General features: G+C 48.8%; 3 protein-coding genes across 3 annotated transcripts in view; all 3 read right to left on the reverse strand.

Annotated features, from left to right (window-relative positions):
• The window catches only part of sin3aa (SIN3 transcription regulator family member Aa), a 533,056-nt gene that overhangs the window by 83,106 nt on the left and 427,923 nt on the right, over positions 1-22,027 (reverse strand). The gene's annotated exons all lie outside the window — the stretch shown is intronic.
• ptpn9a (protein tyrosine phosphatase non-receptor type 9a) overlaps positions 1-22,027 on the reverse strand; it is a 282,448-nt gene that overhangs the window by 54,246 nt on the left and 206,175 nt on the right. The gene's annotated exons all lie outside the window — the stretch shown is intronic.
• The window catches only part of cspg4 (chondroitin sulfate proteoglycan 4), a 68,945-nt gene continuing 51,832 nt past the window's right edge, over positions 4,915-22,027 (reverse strand). Inside the window, exons 7-11 of the mRNA XM_060060282.1 lie at positions 17,007-17,208; positions 15,844-15,975; positions 14,930-15,090; positions 11,712-11,895; positions 4,915-9,300 (exon numbers count right to left, since the gene is read on the reverse strand). Coding sequence (XP_059916265.1) covers positions 7,412-9,300; positions 11,712-11,895; positions 14,930-15,090; positions 15,844-15,975; positions 17,007-17,208 — 2,568 coding nt within the window. The 3' untranslated portion in view covers positions 4,915-7,411. The remainder of the gene's footprint in view (positions 9,301-11,711; positions 11,896-14,929; positions 15,091-15,843; positions 15,976-17,006; positions 17,209-22,027) is intronic.

A 22,027-nucleotide genomic window follows, 5' to 3' on the forward strand; every position in this document is an offset into this window, starting at 1 on the left:
AACGGTATACGGTTTAAGAGTTATACGACCAAACCTGGAAGCGCATTGTGCGGATAGGCTGTATCCTAGCAAATATTTGACCAAGGAGACTCAAACTCATTTGATGTAGTGTGGAACCAAAGATGCCAAATACCAACCCCGCCCCTACTTTCAACGTGGTTTAGTGCTTTAGAAGCCCCCCTCCTCCTAAAACGTGGTTGGTACACTCCAGAATTGGTCTCTGGAGATTCTTCGCACCATTGCTTTTCTTGGTTAATTAGAAACATTCTTAGTGGGTTTTGTGTGTGTGCATAAAGCTGGTTGTACGAGTTATTAAAAGTTAAGGAGGTTTCATGCATAAATACAAGACTGAATATCTATAACTATAGTATCGAATATAATAATAATCTTTGCAAATAAAAATACTTAAACTGAGTTATTTCATGCACATTTGAGTTACTTTACATACGATGCTACACAATAAAATTGAACATCATGTTGCTAAAGTACGCATCAATGTGGATATTTGCAGACCACAACATGCATATCGTAGGCCTACCACAGGTAGCTAAGCTAGAATAAGAAGAGAAGAAGCAAACCTAGTTACAAACAGTGCACACCGCCCGTTCCTTCCAGTCCGTCCTGTGTGACGGCGTCTGACCTAGAGGCCAGTGGCGGTCCGCAGCCTTGAGTGACTTTCCAGACTTCCCTGGCTTCGCTCCCAAAATAACCAGGTTTCCTCCTGCATACCAAGCCTGTTAACCACCTGGAACCCCCCCACCCCCCCCGCACCGTCCCGTGGTATACGGCCCCCCCCCTGGTTCAGATGGGGACTCATCAGCCAGCACATGGCAGATTACACTTTATTATTTTAAACCATATAAGGATTCTTTAGGGACATTTCTTTTCCTTTAAGGACAGGACAAGATGTACAGGAAAGTGGGTGGAGAGAGAGGGGAGTGACGTGAAGCCAATGTACACAGGCAAGACGTGAAACAGGTTTGATACCGGTGCGTTTTTTACCCCGTGTGGAGGACAGACTGACAGGGTGGCTCGCAGCAAGACCAACCATTTTGAACTTTTTCTTCAAATTGGTAAAAAAAAAACATAAACTTAATACCTGTGGACGTGCACAGGAGACTTCAAACAGATTGTTATTTGGATAATCCCACTGGGGTATTTTGAGATAAAAGGGTCCACCAAATGATACAATCACACATTCTTTCCCCATGTTGAATAAATCTGCCTCACACTTTATTTATATATAGTTGCTGGGTTTTCATATTATGTGTAACCAGTTTTCCCCCCTAAAACCTTCACACCAAGAAATATCCCTCCATATATAAAAAAGATAATATACATTTCTTTACAGAAGCAGAGGCTGTTAAAGGGCTTGCAGGAAGAGGGGAACGGTGTTAACTCGTTGTCATTTCCTGGCCATTCCTAGACGGCTGGCTTGGCTCCATCACAGCTTCAGCGGGGCCAGGGTGGGCTGAGTGCTGGGGGGGGGGGGGGGGGGGGAGGGGGGGGAGGGGTCGATGGGTGGGCCCAGGGTATGGGAACTAGGTCCGTGGTCTAGGAAGGGATAAAGTGGGTGTACTAAAGGCTGTAGGCTAAAATCCGTCCGTGTATTTATCTGTTTGAAGCGAGACCATCCATTGCCACCAATAAACTCTGCGGTCGTCTTGGCAACAACGTCAGCAGCTTTCTTACCGGGCAACACATAACAGCATCAACAGTTTGGAAGGAGCAGGACCGCAGTACAGCGGTTGTCCATGTCCAGCATCCAAAGTATGGAGAAGTGCTCTCATCCCGAAGTCCCGGCGGAGGGAGAGACTTACCAGAGGGGGAAGAGGAGCAACAGGAACACGAGGGGAGGGGTCGACAGGGACGGGGCAGGAAGGGAGAACGAGGCCGATGTCGGCCGGTGGGTGGAGGGACAAGGGAGGCTGCCTGGGCTGTGTTTTTCTTGGCGAGCCCTGCAGTCTGTCCCAGCCCATCACACACGCACACGCGCGCGCACACGCACACACACACACACACACGCGCACACGCCACACACGCACACACGCACACACGCACACACATGTACACAAGCACACACACGCACACACATGTACACAAGCACACACACGCAAGGACGGACACAACGCGCGCACACACACACACGGGAAAAACATTGTATTTCCATGACATCGTGCCCCAGAGGGGGTGAGGTCGGGTATGCAATGTTTTCTTTCCTTGTCCTCTTCCCCTTCACGGTATTTGGTTTGCACCAAAGTTATTCAGTGTGTAGGGTTTGCAGGACACACACATAACCCTGGGAAATGACAAAACGGTCATGTACTGCAGGTTAATGAGATGCACAGGAAAACGCAAACGTAATGGTATAATATGTAACATTGACATAGAGCCTTTGAAATGGGTACTGCCGTCCATAGTCACAATATGAGAGAGTAGTTTCCCCCCCCCCCCCCCCCCTTCTCCCCAGACTCAAGCACCAGGATGCTAGGTTGAGGTCACTGAACGAGAATAAGAGTTTAGGATTTAAGAATGTAGATCCAAATTGATCCAGAATGCAATTTATTGCCCCGGATGTATACTAGGAATTTGCCTGCGTATTGTAAACAAATGGAATGAGCTCAATTTGAAAAGACATTTATCGTTTGACAGCAAGCCAGTACAAGACCTCGTTGTTTAACGCTCAGGCTTTAATGTTGAGTCTCTAAAATAGGAGCTCTTGCTAACTGGTGGATTTTATGAATCAAGAACAGTAATTGGATAATAAAAAGTAACCGACGCTGGATGGAATGTTGCCGGAAGGCGTTCAGGATGCAGTGGGAGTGCTGACAAACACATTTTTCTGACCATGTTCTTGGTTAGTCTTACATGGTGTGGTACCAGTTCAAAATGGCAGAATGTCATGTCTTTGTTGCCTTGTATCCTATCGCTCTCTCTTCCGTTTCCCATGCTGGGATGCCATGCTCTACAATGCAACAGGACAGCAATTGATGATAGAATTGTTCTTTATCATGGCCCATACTGACACATACACATGCTTATCACTCTTATCCAGTGCATGTGTGTTTGTGTTAAGTGTGTGTGGGCGCATGTGCACATGTGCACATGCGTGCACATGCGTGCACGCATGTGTCTGTACACGCGTGTTAACGACCGGACAAGTGCGTGTATCAGTGGGACAGAACAGTCTTGTACTCCACAGTGCTGTAGGGTTGACCTTGGGTCATCAGACCTGAACACATGCTCTGGGGAACAGCTGCATGCCAACAGCATGGCACTGTGAACACGCATCCCTCAACCTGACACACAATCCTTTGCTTTATCCGCAGAGATATTTCGTTTGCGTACATGTATTGAGTGGTTTGTGACAGCAATCATCAAAGTCAGGGTGTTGTAGTCTTTGCAGTGGTGATACATAAACATAAATCGCAATAAATTTCACAATTCACCTTCCTATATTGAACTGACTGAATTCAGTTTTTGTTGCATATACTGCTTTGCATACAGATTTTAGACTGCAGTGTACAATCCAACAAATACAGTATATACTGTACGTTTAGACCTAGGTTGACCATTAAACCAAACCACAATGTTTAGTTGAACAGGAGAAATGTTCCACAAACCACTCCAGAAATACAATACAACCCTTGTCAGAGTGCGGTATGGAAAACATTTCTTTCTGTGAGGCATGGACGAATGTCGAGTGCACTGCTGACTAATGAAAACGATTTGAGAGACTTTCACTCAGTGAAATGGACTGAGGGCTTTTTCTATCACATGCCTACGATAGATACCCCGCACTTTGAGAGACAATCGAGTTTAATGATATATATCGAGGGTTAAGAATAAAGTGAACCAATGTTTCTTCTACAACCGGGTTCAAGCACATAGTTCCAAGCTCCCAATAATATTAGAGGTTAACACCCTAACTGCTGTTGGTAAAAAGCTAGTGCTGTATTTTTGTGTTGTAAGTCTGCCAGGGTATAAGCTTACTTTCAAATGCAGTCCAAATCAGTAGTGGTGTGTAGCAGATAGTGTACTGACATAGAGCGCCTTTATTTAACATGGCCAACAAAACGCGAACATTTCAACAGGACATGTGATGCATATCCTGCTGATAATTGGTTTGCATGCGCGAGAAATTCTCACCAATAAACAAGAAACCAAAAACATAAACAAGGGAGAAAAACAACTTTTGTTTACTGTTCAGTTTTCATTCAGAAACACAGTTCAATAACAGCTACCCTGCATACAACACACATCCCATAAAAAGGCATAGGCCAGATGTAATTGCACTGACTAAGATAAACCCCCTTTCTCTAAATATAGAGCCTAACCTGTGAGAACTTAAGAAAACCGGTTTCACACACCACACACCGCTTGAGATAGTGATACATCCCATAATGGAGTATTCTTTATTTTAATGGTATAAGGCAGACAAGGGTGAATGTACAGCTGTTATAACGGTAGGCAGCCTAAACTCCTCTGGCCTAAACTCACAGTAAAGGCCGATTATGAAATAGACCATGAGGACAAAATGTACGAGAGCATCAGCAGTCAACTTGGTAAGAAAATATCATACAGGGAAAGAAACCAAAAAATAAGCGTTGTGTCAGAGAGAAAAGGGCACTCATTGGAAATAGTGACCGTCCGAGAGGGCCTTGTTAAAGTGCTGACGAACGGCTGCACTTTTGCTCGCAGACTAGCACCACCTGGTGGCAAAGGGGGATGAAGCGTCCAGAGCTATCCAGACAATGGTCCACCGTGCAGCAATACAATTAATGTCGTTGTGTCCTCGTTTTATTGTCTTAAAAGGGAAAGCATATGCTCATAAAAATGTTTGCAGCCACACATGTTTTAATTATCCTGCAGGCTCGGTAAAGGGGTCAATGTAATAACAAAAAACAGCTCAGCTTTTGTTGCATGAAAGTTTTATTTCTATTAGTGCATGGACAACTCTATGAAGTAGCTTTGTTAGACATTATTCCGGTTTCAAAAAGAGAAATTGTCTTCTGTTGTATGACTCTTATATCACTGTTGTTTTGGAAAAAAATGAATTCTGACAATTGTAATGAAAAAAATTAAAATAAATAATGAATGATGATAACGGGGAATGATAGAGATCAATATGAAAACAGTAGCTTCAAGCTAACACCAGGGAAGTGTTACAGTGGCAGATAGAGGCACAGCAATGGAATGAGAGAATGGCTAAGGCACATTTGGCAAGCACAAATGTACGCACATAAAAACACACACACACACACACACACACACACACACACACACACACACACACACACACACACACACACACACACACACACACACACACACACACACACACAAAGCCTTTGAAGTCTAATGATAAGTAGAAAGATAACAATGACTAATATATACCACTAAGCACAAAAACATTGTCCAAAAATAGAATATTTTTCACACAAACCCCCCCCCAACGAAACAATAGCAAGATACGTTGGTTCTAGTAGATCCAGCAAGAAAAGCGAATGGCCCTTGGGCCAACAGGTAGGGAGACGGGCCTTATACACCTGGCCACCATCTTGGTTCCGTCTTGGTTCTAAATGCTAGCTGGATGGGGGAACTGAATGGGGAGTTCTGTATGTATGGATTTAGAACCAAGATGGCTGCTGGGTGAACAAGGCCCATAATGGGAAAGCCAGTGGGAAAATGTATCACACAATCCACCTTATGATGTCAGTTAAATCAAAATCCCCTCGAAAACCACTACGCAGATAGAAGACAGATATACAAAGCATGACAGAAAGGGTGTACTTAAGCATATAACTAGGAAAGTATAAAAGGTACCATCTTCAACCATGTAAATGATAAAGGAAATATACAACAAATACTCTATGGTATCTCTCTGAATACATGTTAACTCTTGTTAATCGCTGTGGCGTGTCTTTGTGAATGAGGGTTAGGAAAACACAGTAGTGATGTACCCTGATTTTTCAGTTTTATTTTTTTTAGTTTAACAATGAACGGCAGCGTTCTTTAACCACTCTGTTCTAGATTTCGCTAGTTTTTGGATTATGATTCTTGGTTCTATCACTTTGCTGTTCGTTGATAAGAATTTGAAAGTGTATGAATGCACATCCTGATCATTTGACTATCTTTTCAGATCGTCTAATAACAACAATGACAACAATAAAAACTAAAAATAGCTTGAAAGCCACGTAATCAATAAAGCATTAATCGTAGGTTTAAGACTGGTTTTTGTTTCTTCCATCACAGCTAATATATACGGAATGCATGACGTCAGAGAGAAATTACCCAAAATGCCTTGCGGGTGGGGTGGAATCCTACTGACTCCAGTGAAGTGTGTTTCACAAACAGTTCCTAGTCAGTTAGACAGCAGTCAGTCTTAGATTTTTTTTTTTGATGAAATCTTAATAGCAGGCTTGGAAAATGGAAACCCAGCTTGTTCCACATGACCTCATCTCCGCTCGTCAGCCAATAAAAACGTGTAAAAGGCAGAGGCCACAAAATGGATTCCTCCTATTGGTTTAGGAGTGAGGTACCATGCAGCTCTGTGGTGAAGGATGTGCCAGCCTGGTGAATATATAGACACGTCCTCGGGGAAACAAACAGAACTTAGAAAGTGTGGAAGATGATGGAATTCAGTTAAGTCTAAATTCAATATAATCTGCACTGCCGCACGGTTTTATTGTGTGGGCTTCTAGGTTTATGGAAGCTGTAATTTTCCCTGAATAAGACACTAAATTCTTACCAAACTTGGCCCGCATATCCTAGGTATTGTACGTTATTGTACTATGAAAATGCACCGAATTTCAAGGAAAAGGAAATTCGTTATGACTGCATATAACTACAAATGAAAAGACATTTAAAGTGGCCGTCTTTAAGACTTGATGTTCAGGGCGTTTTTGTTAATGAAGGCTCATCTCTCATCACCATGAGGCAGTTCTCTGAACCGAATCAGAAGTTCTACCGCCAATCAAACAGAACTCCTAAAATGGCCACTCTAAACGCTGCTTTCGTAGTCACGTGAAAGACCTTGACCGGGCACACAAAAAAATAACGTTCGTTTTTTTGCAAACACACACAGAGCGTGTCCATGTCCTCGCTCGTGCCCCGTTCAGAAAAAAACAGAATGAAAAAACTAAAATAAATAGACATAGCTAAAGCCTCCGAGAGAATGAGAAAAATAACGCCTCGTCGTTTGCCGATGGATATTCAGTGTTTCGTTGCCTGAGTATTGTTCCACAGATGAAGCGCAAAGTGAGTAACCAAAAGTTAAGAGTTGAATTCTAGTCAGTTCTATTGCTGCGGCAAGAGAGGTCTTACGACGCTAAACACGATGAGTAACTCCGGAGGCAGTGTTGTACGGACCTGAGGGTGGACCTCTGTCTCCGGCCCTGGGGAGACAGTCTTAGACCCAGTACTGGTTCTTTTTCAGCGCAGGGTCCGTGGTCCGACAGTGCTGCAGCAGCTCCGGGTCGGCGTCCTTCCCGTCCATGTTGGACATGGGGATGTTCCCGGCCGCGTCCGTCTTGCGGAAGGTCTCGGAGCTCGCCACCTCGCCGTTCTTGGGCTTGGCGGCCACCATCTGCACGTTGTGCTTGCCCGTCTTGTTCTTGCGTATCAGGCAGTAGGCCACGATGGCCGCCAGGAGCAGGAGCAGCAGGATGATGAGGATGGGGATGAGGATGGGCCACAGGTTGTTGCGCCGCGACACCACCGGCTTTTGGTCGGTGGCCTTCCCCGGGTTCAGGGTGGTGGTGGTGCCCGGGTCGCCGCGGGTCAGGTTGTCGTCGACCCTCCGGCGGGGGTCGTCGGTGGCGGCGGGACGGGGGACGGCTCCGCCCGGGAGGTCGTCGTCGCCGCCCTCGGGCGCCCGCAGCAGGGCGACGGGGTAGACGGCGGAGGCGTTGTAGGGCTCCGTCAGGAAGGAGAGCGTGCACTCGGCCGGCGGCACGCCGTGCGCCTTGAGCAGGAAGCGCGCCTCGTCCCGGTGGACGCCGTCGCCCCGGGCCCCCTCCGCCGGCGTGCCGTCGGAGATCTCCATGGCGACGCGGCCCTGGTCCAGGTCCCGCTGGGTGAAGGTGTCCAGGGGCTGGCCCGCCCCGGGGCCCCCGGCGCGCACGAAGCGCGCCCGCCGCGGCTGCTGCACCACGCTGAAGACGGGCGCCGCCCCCGTCTTGTTCTCCAGGGCGCTGGCGTCCAGCAGCGCCCGGTCCAGGCGGACCAGCGCGCCGCGCGGCAGCACGGCGTCCCGGGCGACGGCGGCCAGCGGCTCCACCGTGATGCGGAGGACGGTCGAGGCGCTCACGGCCCCGCCGGGCCCCACCGACGCCACCAGGGCCACGCTGTCGCGCGGCGACGTGGACTTGACGAAGCGCACGCTGACGCGGCCCTCGCGGACCTGCGTCTGCGTGAAGGCCGAGGTGGGCAGGCGGTCCACCATGACGGCGGCGTAGCGGGGCGCCTCGGTGATGTTGTACACCACCTCCTCGTCCGGGGGGCCCCCCGCGTCCGCCCGCAGGATGTCCTCCGTCAGCGGGGTCTCGTCGTCCCCCTGCCTCACCCGGACCTCGGGCGCGGCGGCCAGCACCAGGGCGCGCGCCCGCACCACCACGCGCAGCGCGTACGGCTCGGTGCGGTGGCTGCCGTCCGTCAGCACGAACCGCACGGCGCCGGCGGCCAGGCTGCCGTCGCTCACGAAGCCCACCCGCCCCCGGTTGACCGCCTCCTGGCTGAACTCGACGAGGGGCTCCAGGGAGAGCGCGTGCACCAGCCGGCCGTTCCCGGGCCCCTCGGTCACCTCGTAGCGCACCTGGTCGGGGGCGCTGTCCTCGTCCCGGGTGTTGAGGTGCTTCTGGGTCAGGAGGGTGAACGCGCCCTGCAGCACCTCCAGCGTGGCGTCCTCGCTGACCAGCTCGGGGGGCCGCCGGGAGTCCCGGCCGCCCACCGAGATGTGGAGCTCCTCCTCCAGCACCACCGACTGGGCCGAGGAGACGACCTCCTGCGGCGGCCGGTTGAGGTACGCCCGGAAGGAGAAGCCGTCGGCGGCGGGCGCGGCCGAGTCGCCGTGCACGTACTCCAGGGACCCGCGCGTCACGTCGCGCTGCATGAAGACCGGGGAGCTGCGCGCCAGGGGCGTCCCGGCCAGGATGAGGCGCCCGTGGGCGGGGAAGCGCGTGACCTCGTACACCACGTCCAGACGGCCGCGCTCCGCCTCGGGGACGCTGGCCAGCAGGTTGGAGGCGTCCAGGACGGAGCTGTCGATCACCTGGCCTTCACCCTGGACCACCACCAGACCTGACGGGGGCCACGGGCAAGAGGGGGATATATGAAGGGGGCAAATGATTTGGAGGCAAACTCAATGCAGGTGTGAAGGCAGAATTTAAACACACACTTTGTGTTTTTTCTCGACGTTTCTGTTCTGCAACAGAAGCAGAGGATCAGCGCGTCAAACGGACCCAAGCATCTTAACAGCTCGGTTTTTATTAGCTCTGTGACTTGGTAGGTAGTTGGATGGAAAAAACTAAATTGCTTTGTTCAACCTTTCACCCTGGATAAATAAAGGCGGTCCGAAAATACACGATTAGAGACAGCCTTCTCTCGCTCCCCCAGCCCTCCCTCTGTCTCCCCCGTCCATTATCTCTCTCCCCCCCTTTCCCTAAACCTTGCTTCCTGTCCCTACCCTCCCCTCTCTCCCTCGCTCTCTCTCTCTCTCCCTCTGCCTCTCTTCCTGTCTCTACTCCCCCCTCTCTGTCTCGCTCTCTCTCTCCCTCTGCCTCTCTTCCTGTCTCTACTCCCCCCTCTCTGTCTCGCTCTCTCTCTCCCTCTGCCTCTCTTCCTGTCTCTACTCCCCTCTCTGTCTCGCTCTCTCTCTCCCTCTGCCTCTCTTCCTGTCTCTACTCCCCTCTCTGTCTCGCTCTCTCTCTCCCTCTGCCTCTCTTCCTGTCTCTACTCCCCCCTCTCTGTCTCACTCTCTCTCCCTCTGCCTCTCTTCCTGTCTCTACTCCCCCCTCTCTGTCTCGCTCTCTCTCTCCCTCTGCCTCTCTTCCTGTCTCTACTCCCCCCTCTCTGTCTCGCTCTCTCTCTCCCTCTGCCTCTCTTCCTGTCTCTACTCCCCCCTCTCTGTCTCACTCTCTCTCTCCCTCTGCCTCTCTTCCTGTCTCTACTCCCCTCTCTGTCTCGCTCTCTCTCTCCCTCTGCCTCTCTTCCTGTCTCTACTCCCCTCTCTGTCTCGCTCTCTCTCTCCCTCTGCCTCTCTTCCTGTCTCCACTCCCCCCTCTCTGTCTCACTCTCTCTCCCTCTGCCTCTCTTCCTGTCTCTACTCCCCCCTCTCTGTCTCGCTCTCTCTCTCCCTCTGCCTCTCTTCCTGTCTCTACTCCCCCCTCTCTGTCTCGCTCTCTCTCTCCCTCTGCCTCTCTTCCTGTCTCTACTCCCCTCTCTGTCTCGCTCTCTCTCTCCCTCTGCCTCTCTTCCTGTCTCTACTCCCCCCTCTCTGTCTCGCTCTCTCTCCCTCTGCCTCTCTTCCTGTCTCTACTCCCCTCTCTGTCTCGCTCCCTCCATCCTCTCCCTCCCTCCGTCCGTCTTCCCCCCTAGATCTCTAATGTTAAATGGACTGCATTTATAGAGGCCTTTTATCCAAATCGCTTTACAACATTGCCCGAACATTCACCCGTTCAGACACCGACGGCGGAGTCAACCCTGCAAGGCGACAGCCAGCTGGTCGGGAGCAGTCAGGGTGAGGCGCCTCGCTCAGGGACACCTCGACACGAAACTAGCAACCCTGTGGTTACCAGCAGCACAACCCGCTCTACCTCCGGAGCTACTGCCGCCGTATCGCTATACCTCCCCCTGTCTCCCCCTCTCAGTCCCATGCCGCCCCTCAGTCTCCCCCCTCTCCCTCCCATGCCTCCCCCTCTGTCTCCTCCCTCTCAGTCCCATGCCTCCCCCTCTGTCTCCCCCTCTCCCTCCCACGTCTCCCCCTCTGTCTCCCATGTCTCCCCCTCTGTCACCCCCTCTCCCTCCCACGTCTCCCCCCTCTCCCTCCCATGTCTCCCCTCTCCCTCCCATGTCTCCCCCTGTGTCTCCCCCCTCTCCCTCCAATGTCTCCCCCTCTGTCTCCCTCTCTCCCTCCCATGTCTCCCCCTGTGTCTCCCCCCTCTCTCTCCCACGTCTCCCCCTCTCTCTCCCACGTCTCCCCCTCATGTCTCCCCCTCTCTCTCTCCCATGCCCCCCCTCTGTCTCCCCCTCTCCCTCCCACGCCCCCCCTGTCTCCCCCTCTGTCTCCCCCCTCTCCCTCCCACGTCCCCCCTCTTTCCCCCTCCCTCCCATACCACCCCTCTGTCTCCCCCTCTCCCTCCCATGTCTCCCCCCTCTGTCTCCCACCCCCCCCTCTGTCTCCCCCCTCCCTCCCACGCCTCCCCCCTGTCTCCCCCCCTCCCTCCCATACCCCCCCTCTGTCTCCCCCCTCTCCCTCCCACGTCCCCCCTCTTTCCCCCCCTCCCTCCCTCCCATACCACCCCTCTGTCTCCCCCTCTCCCTCCCATGTCTCCCCCCTCTCCCTCCCCCCCCCCCCCTCTGTCTCCCCCTCTCTCTCTCCCATGCCCCCCCTCTGTCTCCCCCTCTGTCTCCCCGCTCTCCCTCCCATGTCTCCCCCTCTGTCTCCCCCCCCCCCCCCTCTGTCTCCCCCTCTCCCTCCCACGCCTCCCTACCGTTGTTCTTCCAGAGCTGGGAGGAGGCGTTGGGGTGCGCTGCGTAGTAGGACACGGTGACGGGCAGGACGTGCAGGAGGTCCGGGGCTGGCTGGGAGCTGAGCTGGAGCTCCACGGTGTCCCTCACCACCCAGAAGGGCTCCTCGGGGAGCTGGTGCTCGTAGAAGACCAGGCCCGCCTCCAGCTTCAGGTCGGGGGGGGGGGGGGGGAGCAAGGAGAGGGGTGGTGGTGGTGGAGGAGGTGGTGGTGGTTAGAGGCTGGGAAATGATGCTGTTCAGATGGCTTATTGTAGGATTCATAGGTCACCCCGTTGTTTGTTAGGCCTAAAAAAAAAATTGTTTGGTTCCGGTTTCCGACCGACCCTGTCAATTTATGTGCGACCCAAATTATTTTATGAGCTTTATAAAAAAATAAATAATAATAATAATAATAATATTTTTTGATGCAAACTATAATTACGTTTTGGTACAGCACCTCTTCATTCTGTACAAGGATGAGCGAATTTTCTCGTTTTTAAATGAAAACAACCTACCTATCATTCGCTGCCGCTGGAAAAAATAAAATAAAAAAATAAAATAAATTCCCTACCTACCCATGACCTCAACTGACAACCAACAGGAACCTTACGCTTTAAAAGAATAAAACATTGTTGAACAAGAACATGGAAATGTTTTTTTTTTTACAATGTTTAACCTTTTGTTTGTTTGTGTGCGTGTGCTGAGCAATGACTGTAATGTGATGTAATGCAATGTCTCTGTGAGGTTGTGCGACTGTGTTGCATTGCTAACTTAACACACATGTGTACACATTCAGTCTGGCTGGTGATTCTGTATTATAATTATTATTTTAAAAATGATAATGCAATTATAACTTATGCTATAATTTATATTATTATGATTATAACCTGTGAGAGAATTATTCAAGTGAACTATTCTAATCCACTTGTGTCTACGAATCCATTTCATTTGAAACATCCACAAGGAAATCTTGTCTCTCTGAGAGTCCGGGATAAACAATGTGAATGAACATTAACCACTGGACACCCTCAAGGTATGAGGCCCAGAGTTCAGTGCTAGACAAAAAGAGCTTTTCCACTTCAGTGGTCGTTCTGGTTCAGTTATGTGTGGCCAGTACAACGATATCCACAGTCAAATCAACACACTTCATAGAGTCCAGTCGGTGGTTTGGCTCAGTGCAGTGAAGGGTTGGAGCAGGAATGTGCCTCCACTGTGAGGTCATGGTGTGTAGACCCAACCAATGTCTCTCATGGATACTGCTAAGACAACACAACCAATAATCACAGAGAAACAGGGCCACCAGCACACGGCCACAAAAAAAGCAGCTATAAAGTAAACTTCTAAATATGAACTTGATTCTTGATAACTTTCTTTTTTTATATTTGTACTATTTTTGATTTTGGCTCTATGACCTAAAGGTTGGGCATTTGACTGATAAAAAAGAATCCTTCATCAAAAGCTGTTGAAATTGACTGCTTTTGTTTCATCCAATGAAGGGCTATTTGGCCGTTGCAACTGTTAAAGGCACCCAGTGCAACTTTATGTAAACATTCAATGAAAAATAAACATTCAATTTCCAGTCTTTGTGGCATTGTTGTTGTTATCGATTTTGTATCAGTTCTCACCACAAAACGACGTCTCATCTTTGCTCCTTAAATGTCCGTATGTAATGGTATGGAGTTATTGAAACTTACTACGTGTAAAAAAGACTAGAAATTGAATGTATATTTTTAAGCCTCGAAAGTTGCACTGGGTGCCTTTAACGTTGTGGAATATGAAACCTAAAACGCTTCGGCCTATTTATCTTACGTTCACAAATCCACGTTGGCGGTAGTAACTGTGACTTTAACATTCTAATTATTGGGTTTCAGAAAAAAAATAATACTTGTACCACAGCACTCATTGTTATGGTAAATAGTTGTGGTTGACACGGCCTATCTTTGAGAGAAGATTTCCTTCGAGCGGCACATTGGGTGTACAATAGAGACCCCTTGTGGCCAAACACGACCAATACAGGGACGATGCATTCGGTATCAAAACAACACATGTTGTGTATCTTAAATCTAAATGTCTTCCTCTGCTGAACAAAAGGACGATGGAAACACTATCTCAAATTACATTTTTAGAGAGAGTAGAGAGCCAATGCCCCCTTCCCCACAACCCCACAATATTTTAAACACAACAGCTATGTTGTTTGAATTTTTTTGAACAGCTTGTATTTCCCTCGGGATTAATAAAGTATCTATCTATCCATCCATCCATCCATCCATCCATCCATCCATCCATCCATCCATCCATCCATCCATCCATCCATCCATCCATCCATCCATCCATCCATCCATCCATCCATCTATGTCAGTGTGATTATGTGGAAGTGTTATCCAGTGTTTTCAGCACTGTGATTTTTTAATGACTGAAAATAAATATACTTTAAATAGGCCTATTGTTGAAGAAAAAGACATTGAAGAAGGCCTGATTAAATACGCTATTAGACGAGTATTTGGCTTGACGTTATTTACAAAATAGAGTTGCTTCGTGCGTTTGTTTTCCATTGTAATGTTTTCTAATGCTTTGGGTTGATTTGTGTTCTGAATAAACACGCTGGGATCATAGACGGCGCAGCGGAATTTCCTTTCCTCCGTTTCCCACCGGCCATAAGTGGGGTGCTGGCACTCATTGCCCACCCCCTGCATGTCTATTTATATCTTTACATATGAGGTGGGCCTTGATAAGAATTGATTTGCACAACCAAAGTCAAAGGTTAAGAACCACTGCTGTAATCTATAAAGGCAGGGAGTCATGGGCTGAGCTAGACCGGAATAGGTATGCGATATTAAAATGACTCAAATAGCCTCAAAGAGAGTACATTTACTAAAGGCTGCAGAGGCAGGGTTGCATCATCCACGAAATTCATTTTACGCCTACTCCTCTGAAATACCACAGCCTGCGTGGTGAAATGGTGATCAAGGTTGAGCACGGCACATGAATGTACTTCATGTTAAGCAATTTCATGGTTCATACTTTATGCTACATAAATTAATATTGGAAACGAAATACCACTCTAATAAAGAAAAGTACGATCTGGCCTGAATTGACGCGGCACTCTCTTCAACTTGGTGTGAGTAGGAAAAGTTTGGATACGAAATGGCTGCCCTTGAGACGCCCACGCCAATCCCTTGGTCAGTACGGAAGGCAGGGTACCTGGGTCTGGGTGAAGCCAGTGATCTCCTCGTACTGGTTCCTGTCGTTGGCCAGGATGAGCCTGCCCAGTCGCGGCGGACGCAGCAGAGAGTAGCTGATCTCATTCCCGTCCTCGTTGGTCACAGCCCCCAGGTTCGCGCTGGTGATTGGCTGTCGTGCTCCTGTGAGAGAGGAACCACGCGGTCACACGCAAGAACACACACACACACACACAAACACACATGCATACACGCAGACACACACAAACACAAATAAATGTGAGTGCATCCTCCACACACACGCACACTCACACAGACACACACAAATATACAAGCTCACTCACGTATGAACAAACACGTGTACACATGTAGGCACGCACAGACCCACATTTGAGCGCTTAAACACCGTCCAGAAGGATCTCTTGTTGATATATGTTACGTTGTAAAAAGGGGAATTGAAATGAGGCTTATTAAAACTGGCTTATTCATTTAAACAATAACTCACACATTTCCCTCGAAAGCCTCATCCTAATGCTCGATTTATTATATCAGTCTCAGTCAGGCACTGTCTTCATATTATCCATTTTCTTTTTGAATTTGCATTTCACCTACTCTTACTATACTTCTGTAATCATTTGGGATTGTGTGATTATGGCAGTTTCTATTCTTATTTCATATAATCAATCTCTCCTTAATACCCATTCCTGTGCGTTCTGCTTGGATGAATAAAGTGAATGTCCTCTTCTCGGCTATCCCTCCTGCGAGCTGACTCGTTTTCCACACGCGGCCAACAAACTCCTTCAAACCGTTCCAGCCGTCCAGATCTGTCCACCTTTCTTTATTTATTTCAAGGGGTCGACCGAGGGATCGGATTAAAGGGACACTGCTCTCCAGGTGCATTGTGGGTAACAACCAGCGGGGGCCTTGGCGCCTTACCGGGGAAAACCATGAGGTCCTCCTGCGTTTCCATGGTGATGGCGAGGGGCCTGGCGGTGACGATGAAGTGGTAGAGGGGCGATGTGTGTTCGCCGTCCGTCACCTTGAAGCTGAAGCCACCCGACTCCTCGCCTGCAGACCCGCACAGCGCGCAGCCGCGCACACACACACACACACACACACACACACACACACACACACACACACACACACACACACACACACACACACACACACACACACACACACACACACACACACACACACACACACACACACACACACACACACACACACGTTACTGGCTGTCTGCCTCAGGCCCTCTGTCTGTCCGTCTGTCTTTTCCTATGTCTGTGTTTCTGTCTGTCTCAGTCAGTCTGTCTGTCAATCTATCCATCTGTCTGTCTGTCTGTCTGTCTGTCAGTTTATCTGTGTCTGTCTGTCTGCAGTCTCCCAATCGAGTTTGTCTTTCTGTCTGTTCATCTGTATGTCGGTCCATTTGTCTCCATCACTAATTCTGTGCAACTGTCTATTTCTCATCTCTCTGCCAATCTCAGTCACTCTCATATCTGTCGGTTCATCTGCCGTCCCTTTCTGTCTGCCTGTATCTATCCATTTGACTGTCCGTCTGTCTATCTATTGGTCTCTGTCTGTCTGTATCACATGTCTGTCCATCTGCCGCTTCACCCCATGTTTTCCTCTATCTATTTATCCGTCAGTCTATCTGTGTTTAGAAGGGTTAGAGAAGAGAAAACCAATTCTCTTCTCCACAGGGTTGAAACTGGCTGGACGGGCTTCGGCAGAAAATGAGAAACAGATAAAAAGTCATTATTGCGGCCAACCTTTTTATATCGTATTGTCTGGTGCCCCTTCTTAGTCGAGTCTAGACAATTCCAAGCCAAGGGAATTGTCGTTAATCACACTGACAGTCTGAACGCTCTTCACAGGTACCGCAAGTTCAAAGTCCCCCACCCCCAACCCCAACCCCAATGCTTCTACAGGGCACGTAACAACCGGCCCTGAACAAACCCTGAGCAGGACCGCGAGAGCGATCCTCACCGTTGTCCAGGGAGGCTTGGGACGACGACAGGTCGATGAAGAGCCAGACATAACCTTACCGGCCCTTCCCCCTTCCCCCCCGCCGTTCCCACGGCGACCCTTACCCTCGTGGATGAAGATGACCTCGCCGTTGTCGATCTGGGCCTGGGTGAAGTTCATGACGCCGTGGTCGGGCGCCTCCTTCAGGGCCACCAGGCCGCTGGTGGGCGTGGCGTCCAGCTGGTAGACCAGCTCTTCCAGGGCGCTGTCGTTGTCCTCGGTGCTCAGCATGCTGGAGGTGATGTCCGACTCCTCCCCGCTAAGCACCTAGCCGGGGGGGGGACAGGGTGCAGAGTCTGGGTGAGGACGGAGCAGCTGACGAGTGGAGACGGGGCTGAGATGCATATGGGGGTCATGGAGGCTGAGGTCGCGGACATATTAATATTTTTAAGGTGGATTTTTTATCGAAAGATATGTTTGTCTAAGGTTTGATTGTCTTGTAAAGACCCGATACATACTAACAGGCTGCCGAATGATTGTATGCCGGTAGCATCTATAGATAATTAGATGTCAGTATGTCTGGCATGATACTGGGGCTATTGCTAGACCTTCACTATCATTTTAGAAAATGATGGCGAAAAACGTTTTCTAACCATAAAAACTTTGAGTGAAAGTCATAGACACACTTGAGCTATTTCATTACAAGGACGTGTTCATTGTTGTAAAAGTCAGACGTGATTCAGTGTTGTTTTATCTGTATCCCAATGTCCCAGGTGTTGTTCCAGAAAGTTTTGGAATTACCTCTTCAACCAAGATAGATAGATAGCTAGATCGATAAACGGACAGACTGAGAGACAGAGACAGAATTAATCAAAGTTAGAGAAAGGTAGAAGTGGAACAACTTGTGAAAAAAAGTAGGCCTACACAAAAAGCAGAAAGACAAAACACCAGACCCCCATCCGCCAACCATCCTTCTCTTCAGAGGAGCCCCCATCAAAAGGTTAATTATTCCTCCGCGATCCAGACGGTAGACGACGGTCCCCTTATCGGAGAAGGAGGGCAGCGGCTTCGGCGTGAATGACTGCGCGCCAGGGCAGGAGAGATTTAATGGCATTCTAATGGCTGGTTGGTTGAAAGGGGCATTAATTGAAAGAAATGGGCCAGATCCACGAATAGATATATTCTTAAATAGCGGGACTCTTTGGGGAGGGGCCAGAGAGATCGGGACGGAGATTGGAACAGAGAGAGCGAGTGAGGGAGGCTGTCTGGTAAGGGGTGTGTATCGATCTCAGTACCCATTTGTTCCTGGCTCTCTTTCGCTCTCTCTGGCAGGCTTACCCTCCTCTCTCTCTCTGGTTTTGTATTTTTCTCTAAAGGGCAAGATACCTCAGGTAAAGGTTACGAGATGGAGGCTTGTTACTTGATAAATGCAAAAACATAAATAATGATGGCTCAGGAATTTCCTGCAGTGTTGCGGTCCATTTGTTGTACTGAGACGTATTACATGTGTTGCCGTTATTGGGAAATTATGCAAAACTATTGCCCGAGCTTTGGTGTGTGTTTTGGGGGATTGTTAGATAAGTCGTTATTTGTTCCTGAAAGGGAAACCCATTTTTTTTAAATGTATGTCGAGCAGTAGCCTAATTTATTTTGACAGCCCATCCTCGGTTCCATCACAAGGAGAGACACTGTCAGTCAAAATAAGATGAAATAAATCAAAAACAAAAACACTTTCTCACCCACACAGGCACAAACAAGGAGAAACTCAACAACGCACGCACACACCAATGCACACATCTATGAAAAGTTACACCAGACATGCGAGCCCACACACACACACAGCAAAAGTTTATCCCTCACAAAACCAAATAAACACTAATGAAACCATGCACGCACACCCACACTGACACGCACATAGACACACACCCCCACCCCCACCCCCACCCACACACACACACACACACACACACACACACACACACACACACACACACACACACACACACACACACACACACAGACACCACAAGCTTAAGTACATATACTAAACCGCACCACCAAACATTGCATCACACCCTTTACCTCAGTGTAGAAAGAGTTATTTCTAAGTCCTCATTTTGATAACGATAAGGAGAAGCGTGATAAATAGTGTACATGATTGGCAGCAGGCTTAACAAATAGTAAAGGTACACAACCCTGTGTAATGACTTTAATCCCGGTAGTTCCATACGATTTTTTCTTCTCAAAATAGCTTTGACGGCAGTAACCATAAGGATATGGGAGAGGTTGGAATGTGTGTTTATTTCCAGAAGACCACTCTTTTCCTAGGTGGTAAGCTGCTTGAAAATGAATTTGAATATATTTACACTTATATATTTATTATGATAACACTATCCAAAACATATTTCTGGGATTTGTAAGTTTGTCATTTTTGTATAGATATTTACAACTTTTAAAGGCACCCAGTGCAACTTTATGTAAACATTCAATGAAAAATCAATTTCTAGTCTTTTTTACACGTAGTAAGTTTCAATAACTCCATACCATTACATATCGACATTCAAGGAGCAAAGATGAGACGTCGTTGTGTGGTGAGAACTGATAGAAAATCGTAAACAACAACAATCGCCGGTGGGGAGAAGCCATTTTTCCATTGACTGGAAGCCTGCTTTATTTATTGTAGGTTACAAAAAATTAAGAAAAATGGCGGCATTGTTGTTGTTATCGATTTTGTATCAGTTCTCACCACACAACGACGTCTCATCTTTGCTGCTTAAATGTCGGTATGTAATGGTATGGAGTTATTGAAACTTACTACGTGTAAAAAAGACTAGAAATTGAATGTTTATTTTTAAGCCTCGAAAGTTGCACTGGGTGCCTTTCATATTAGAATAAAACACCAAGACTATGACCAATGTGGTTAATTAATAAATAATTCTCACAGCGCAACACTAGATGGCGACATTGAGCCAGTCTACTGACAGGAGGTGGGGACGGCAGTCCGACGCAATTTGGGAAAGGTAATCTGGAAATGGCCGCACAAATTGATGGTTTATATAACAATCAATACAGTTAGCAGCGGAGAGGATGGGCTGCAAATTCAATTTTAACGGACACACTACCTGGTAATTTATTCTGAAATGTGGCAGAGAAGCTGCTATAGGCAAAATATCATGTTTGTGCCAGTGCCACCACCACCACCACCACCACCACCACCGGCCCTTGCCCTGCCTCGAGTTTAGCTCTTGTGGGCAGTATAGGCTGCTACAAGCAGGGGTCCCCAAACATCTTGAATGCCAGAGATGCTCAGAACATGGCAACGCTTTGAGCTGAGCCTCCTTAAACTCTGCACTCAGTGAACTGCCTACAATGTCACTGATGATTAGCTAACAATTTTTCCACAGGTGACATGTTATACCACCAGGTGTGAGTGTGATTAGCCGTTACAAGCCGTTTTGAAAGTCGGCCTCTGGGCGTGCCCACCTAGATGTGCTGGATAGATCAGTCTACCAGCCTACCCAGTGGACTGTAGCAAACGTTGCTCATCTATCCGTCACACATCTGGTGGGACACGCGCACTTTTAATGTCAGAAGAGGCAGATTTAAAAAGCAGCTTGTAACGGCTAATCACACACATCTGTTGGTATAACATGTCACCTTTAATGTTCTTTTTTTTTGTCAGGCCAAAATGACTTCTTAACTAAATAAATGTCAACTATCCCACTCGGCAACGGGGGCGCGGGACTTTCTCCCGTGAGTCTTCGGCTTACATCAGCCTTGTGTTTCCCGACCCAGAAGCCCAGTGTGCTGTTGGTGTTTGGGCGGAAGGTGTCTTGTTTTTTTCAGTATCCACCACCGGCTTGTCATGCACACCACGCAGCGCGGCGAGCAGCAGGGGATTAGAAGAGGCGCTCTAATCAGAGGTATCGGGACATGTGATCCCAGCCAGCCTGCAAGCAGCCCACAGGCATGTGGCGAGCACCCACACACACACACAGTAGGATGGAGGGATGGGTGGACGGCTACACAGAGCGGCTGGCGAGAAAGAGGGCTGGTCGATAGACAGACAGGTGGATATAGACAAACAGATGGATAGGATATTCAAATTGATGCGCAGACAGAGAGATAGACGGACAGACAGGCAGACAGACAGACAGACAGACAGACAGACAGACAGGCAGGCAGACAGACAGACAGACAGACAGACAGACAGACAGACAGACAGACAGACAGACAGAGGGACGGATATACAGAGACAAACAGACAGATGGATATACAGGCAAGACTGAAAAACAGACAGCGAGATAGGATCTACAGATAGATGGGTAAACAGAAATTATGGACAGACAGACAGACAGACAGACATATGCATACAGATAAATGGATAAACAGATAAGATGGGCAGACAGACAGACGGACATATATATGTATCGGATATACAGATAGATGGACATACAGCTGACAGACAGACAGACAGACAGACAGACAGACAGACAGACAGACAGACAGACAGACAGACAGACAGACAGACAGACGGACCGATGGATATAGGTCAGGACATACAGATAGATGGATAAATAGGTAAGATGGGCAGACCGACAGATTCAGAGCAGGGAGGACTAGCAGGGAAGGCTCCGGGCGTGACTTGGTGTCAATCAAGGGCCTCCGCGGAGAGCCGGAGCTGAGGCCGAACATGGCCTTTGTTAGTCCTCATGTCCGATAGTCTGCACACAAGCACCACGCGCACACACACACGCACACACACAGACAGACACACACCCGCACACACACACAGACAGACACATCCACATGCGCTTGCACACACACATACACACACACACACACACACACACACACACACACACACACACACACCCCCACACACAAGCACGCACACACAAAGATAAGCACGCACGCCCACACACACAAGCAGGGATACACACACACGCACACACACACACCGAGACATGCAGACAGACAGACAGACAGACGGACAGACAGACAGACAGACAGACAGACAGACAGACAAGCACCCACACCCACACACACACCCACACCCACACCCACACCCACACACACAGAGACAGACAGACACACACTTCCTGCTGTTGTAAGTCATCCAAACATCACGAGTTTGTTTCTGGAA

Source organism: Gadus macrocephalus, chromosome 9, assembly GCF_031168955.1.
Source record: "Gadus macrocephalus chromosome 9, ASM3116895v1".
Classification (NCBI taxonomy): domain Eukaryota; kingdom Metazoa; phylum Chordata; class Actinopteri; order Gadiformes; family Gadidae; genus Gadus; species Gadus macrocephalus.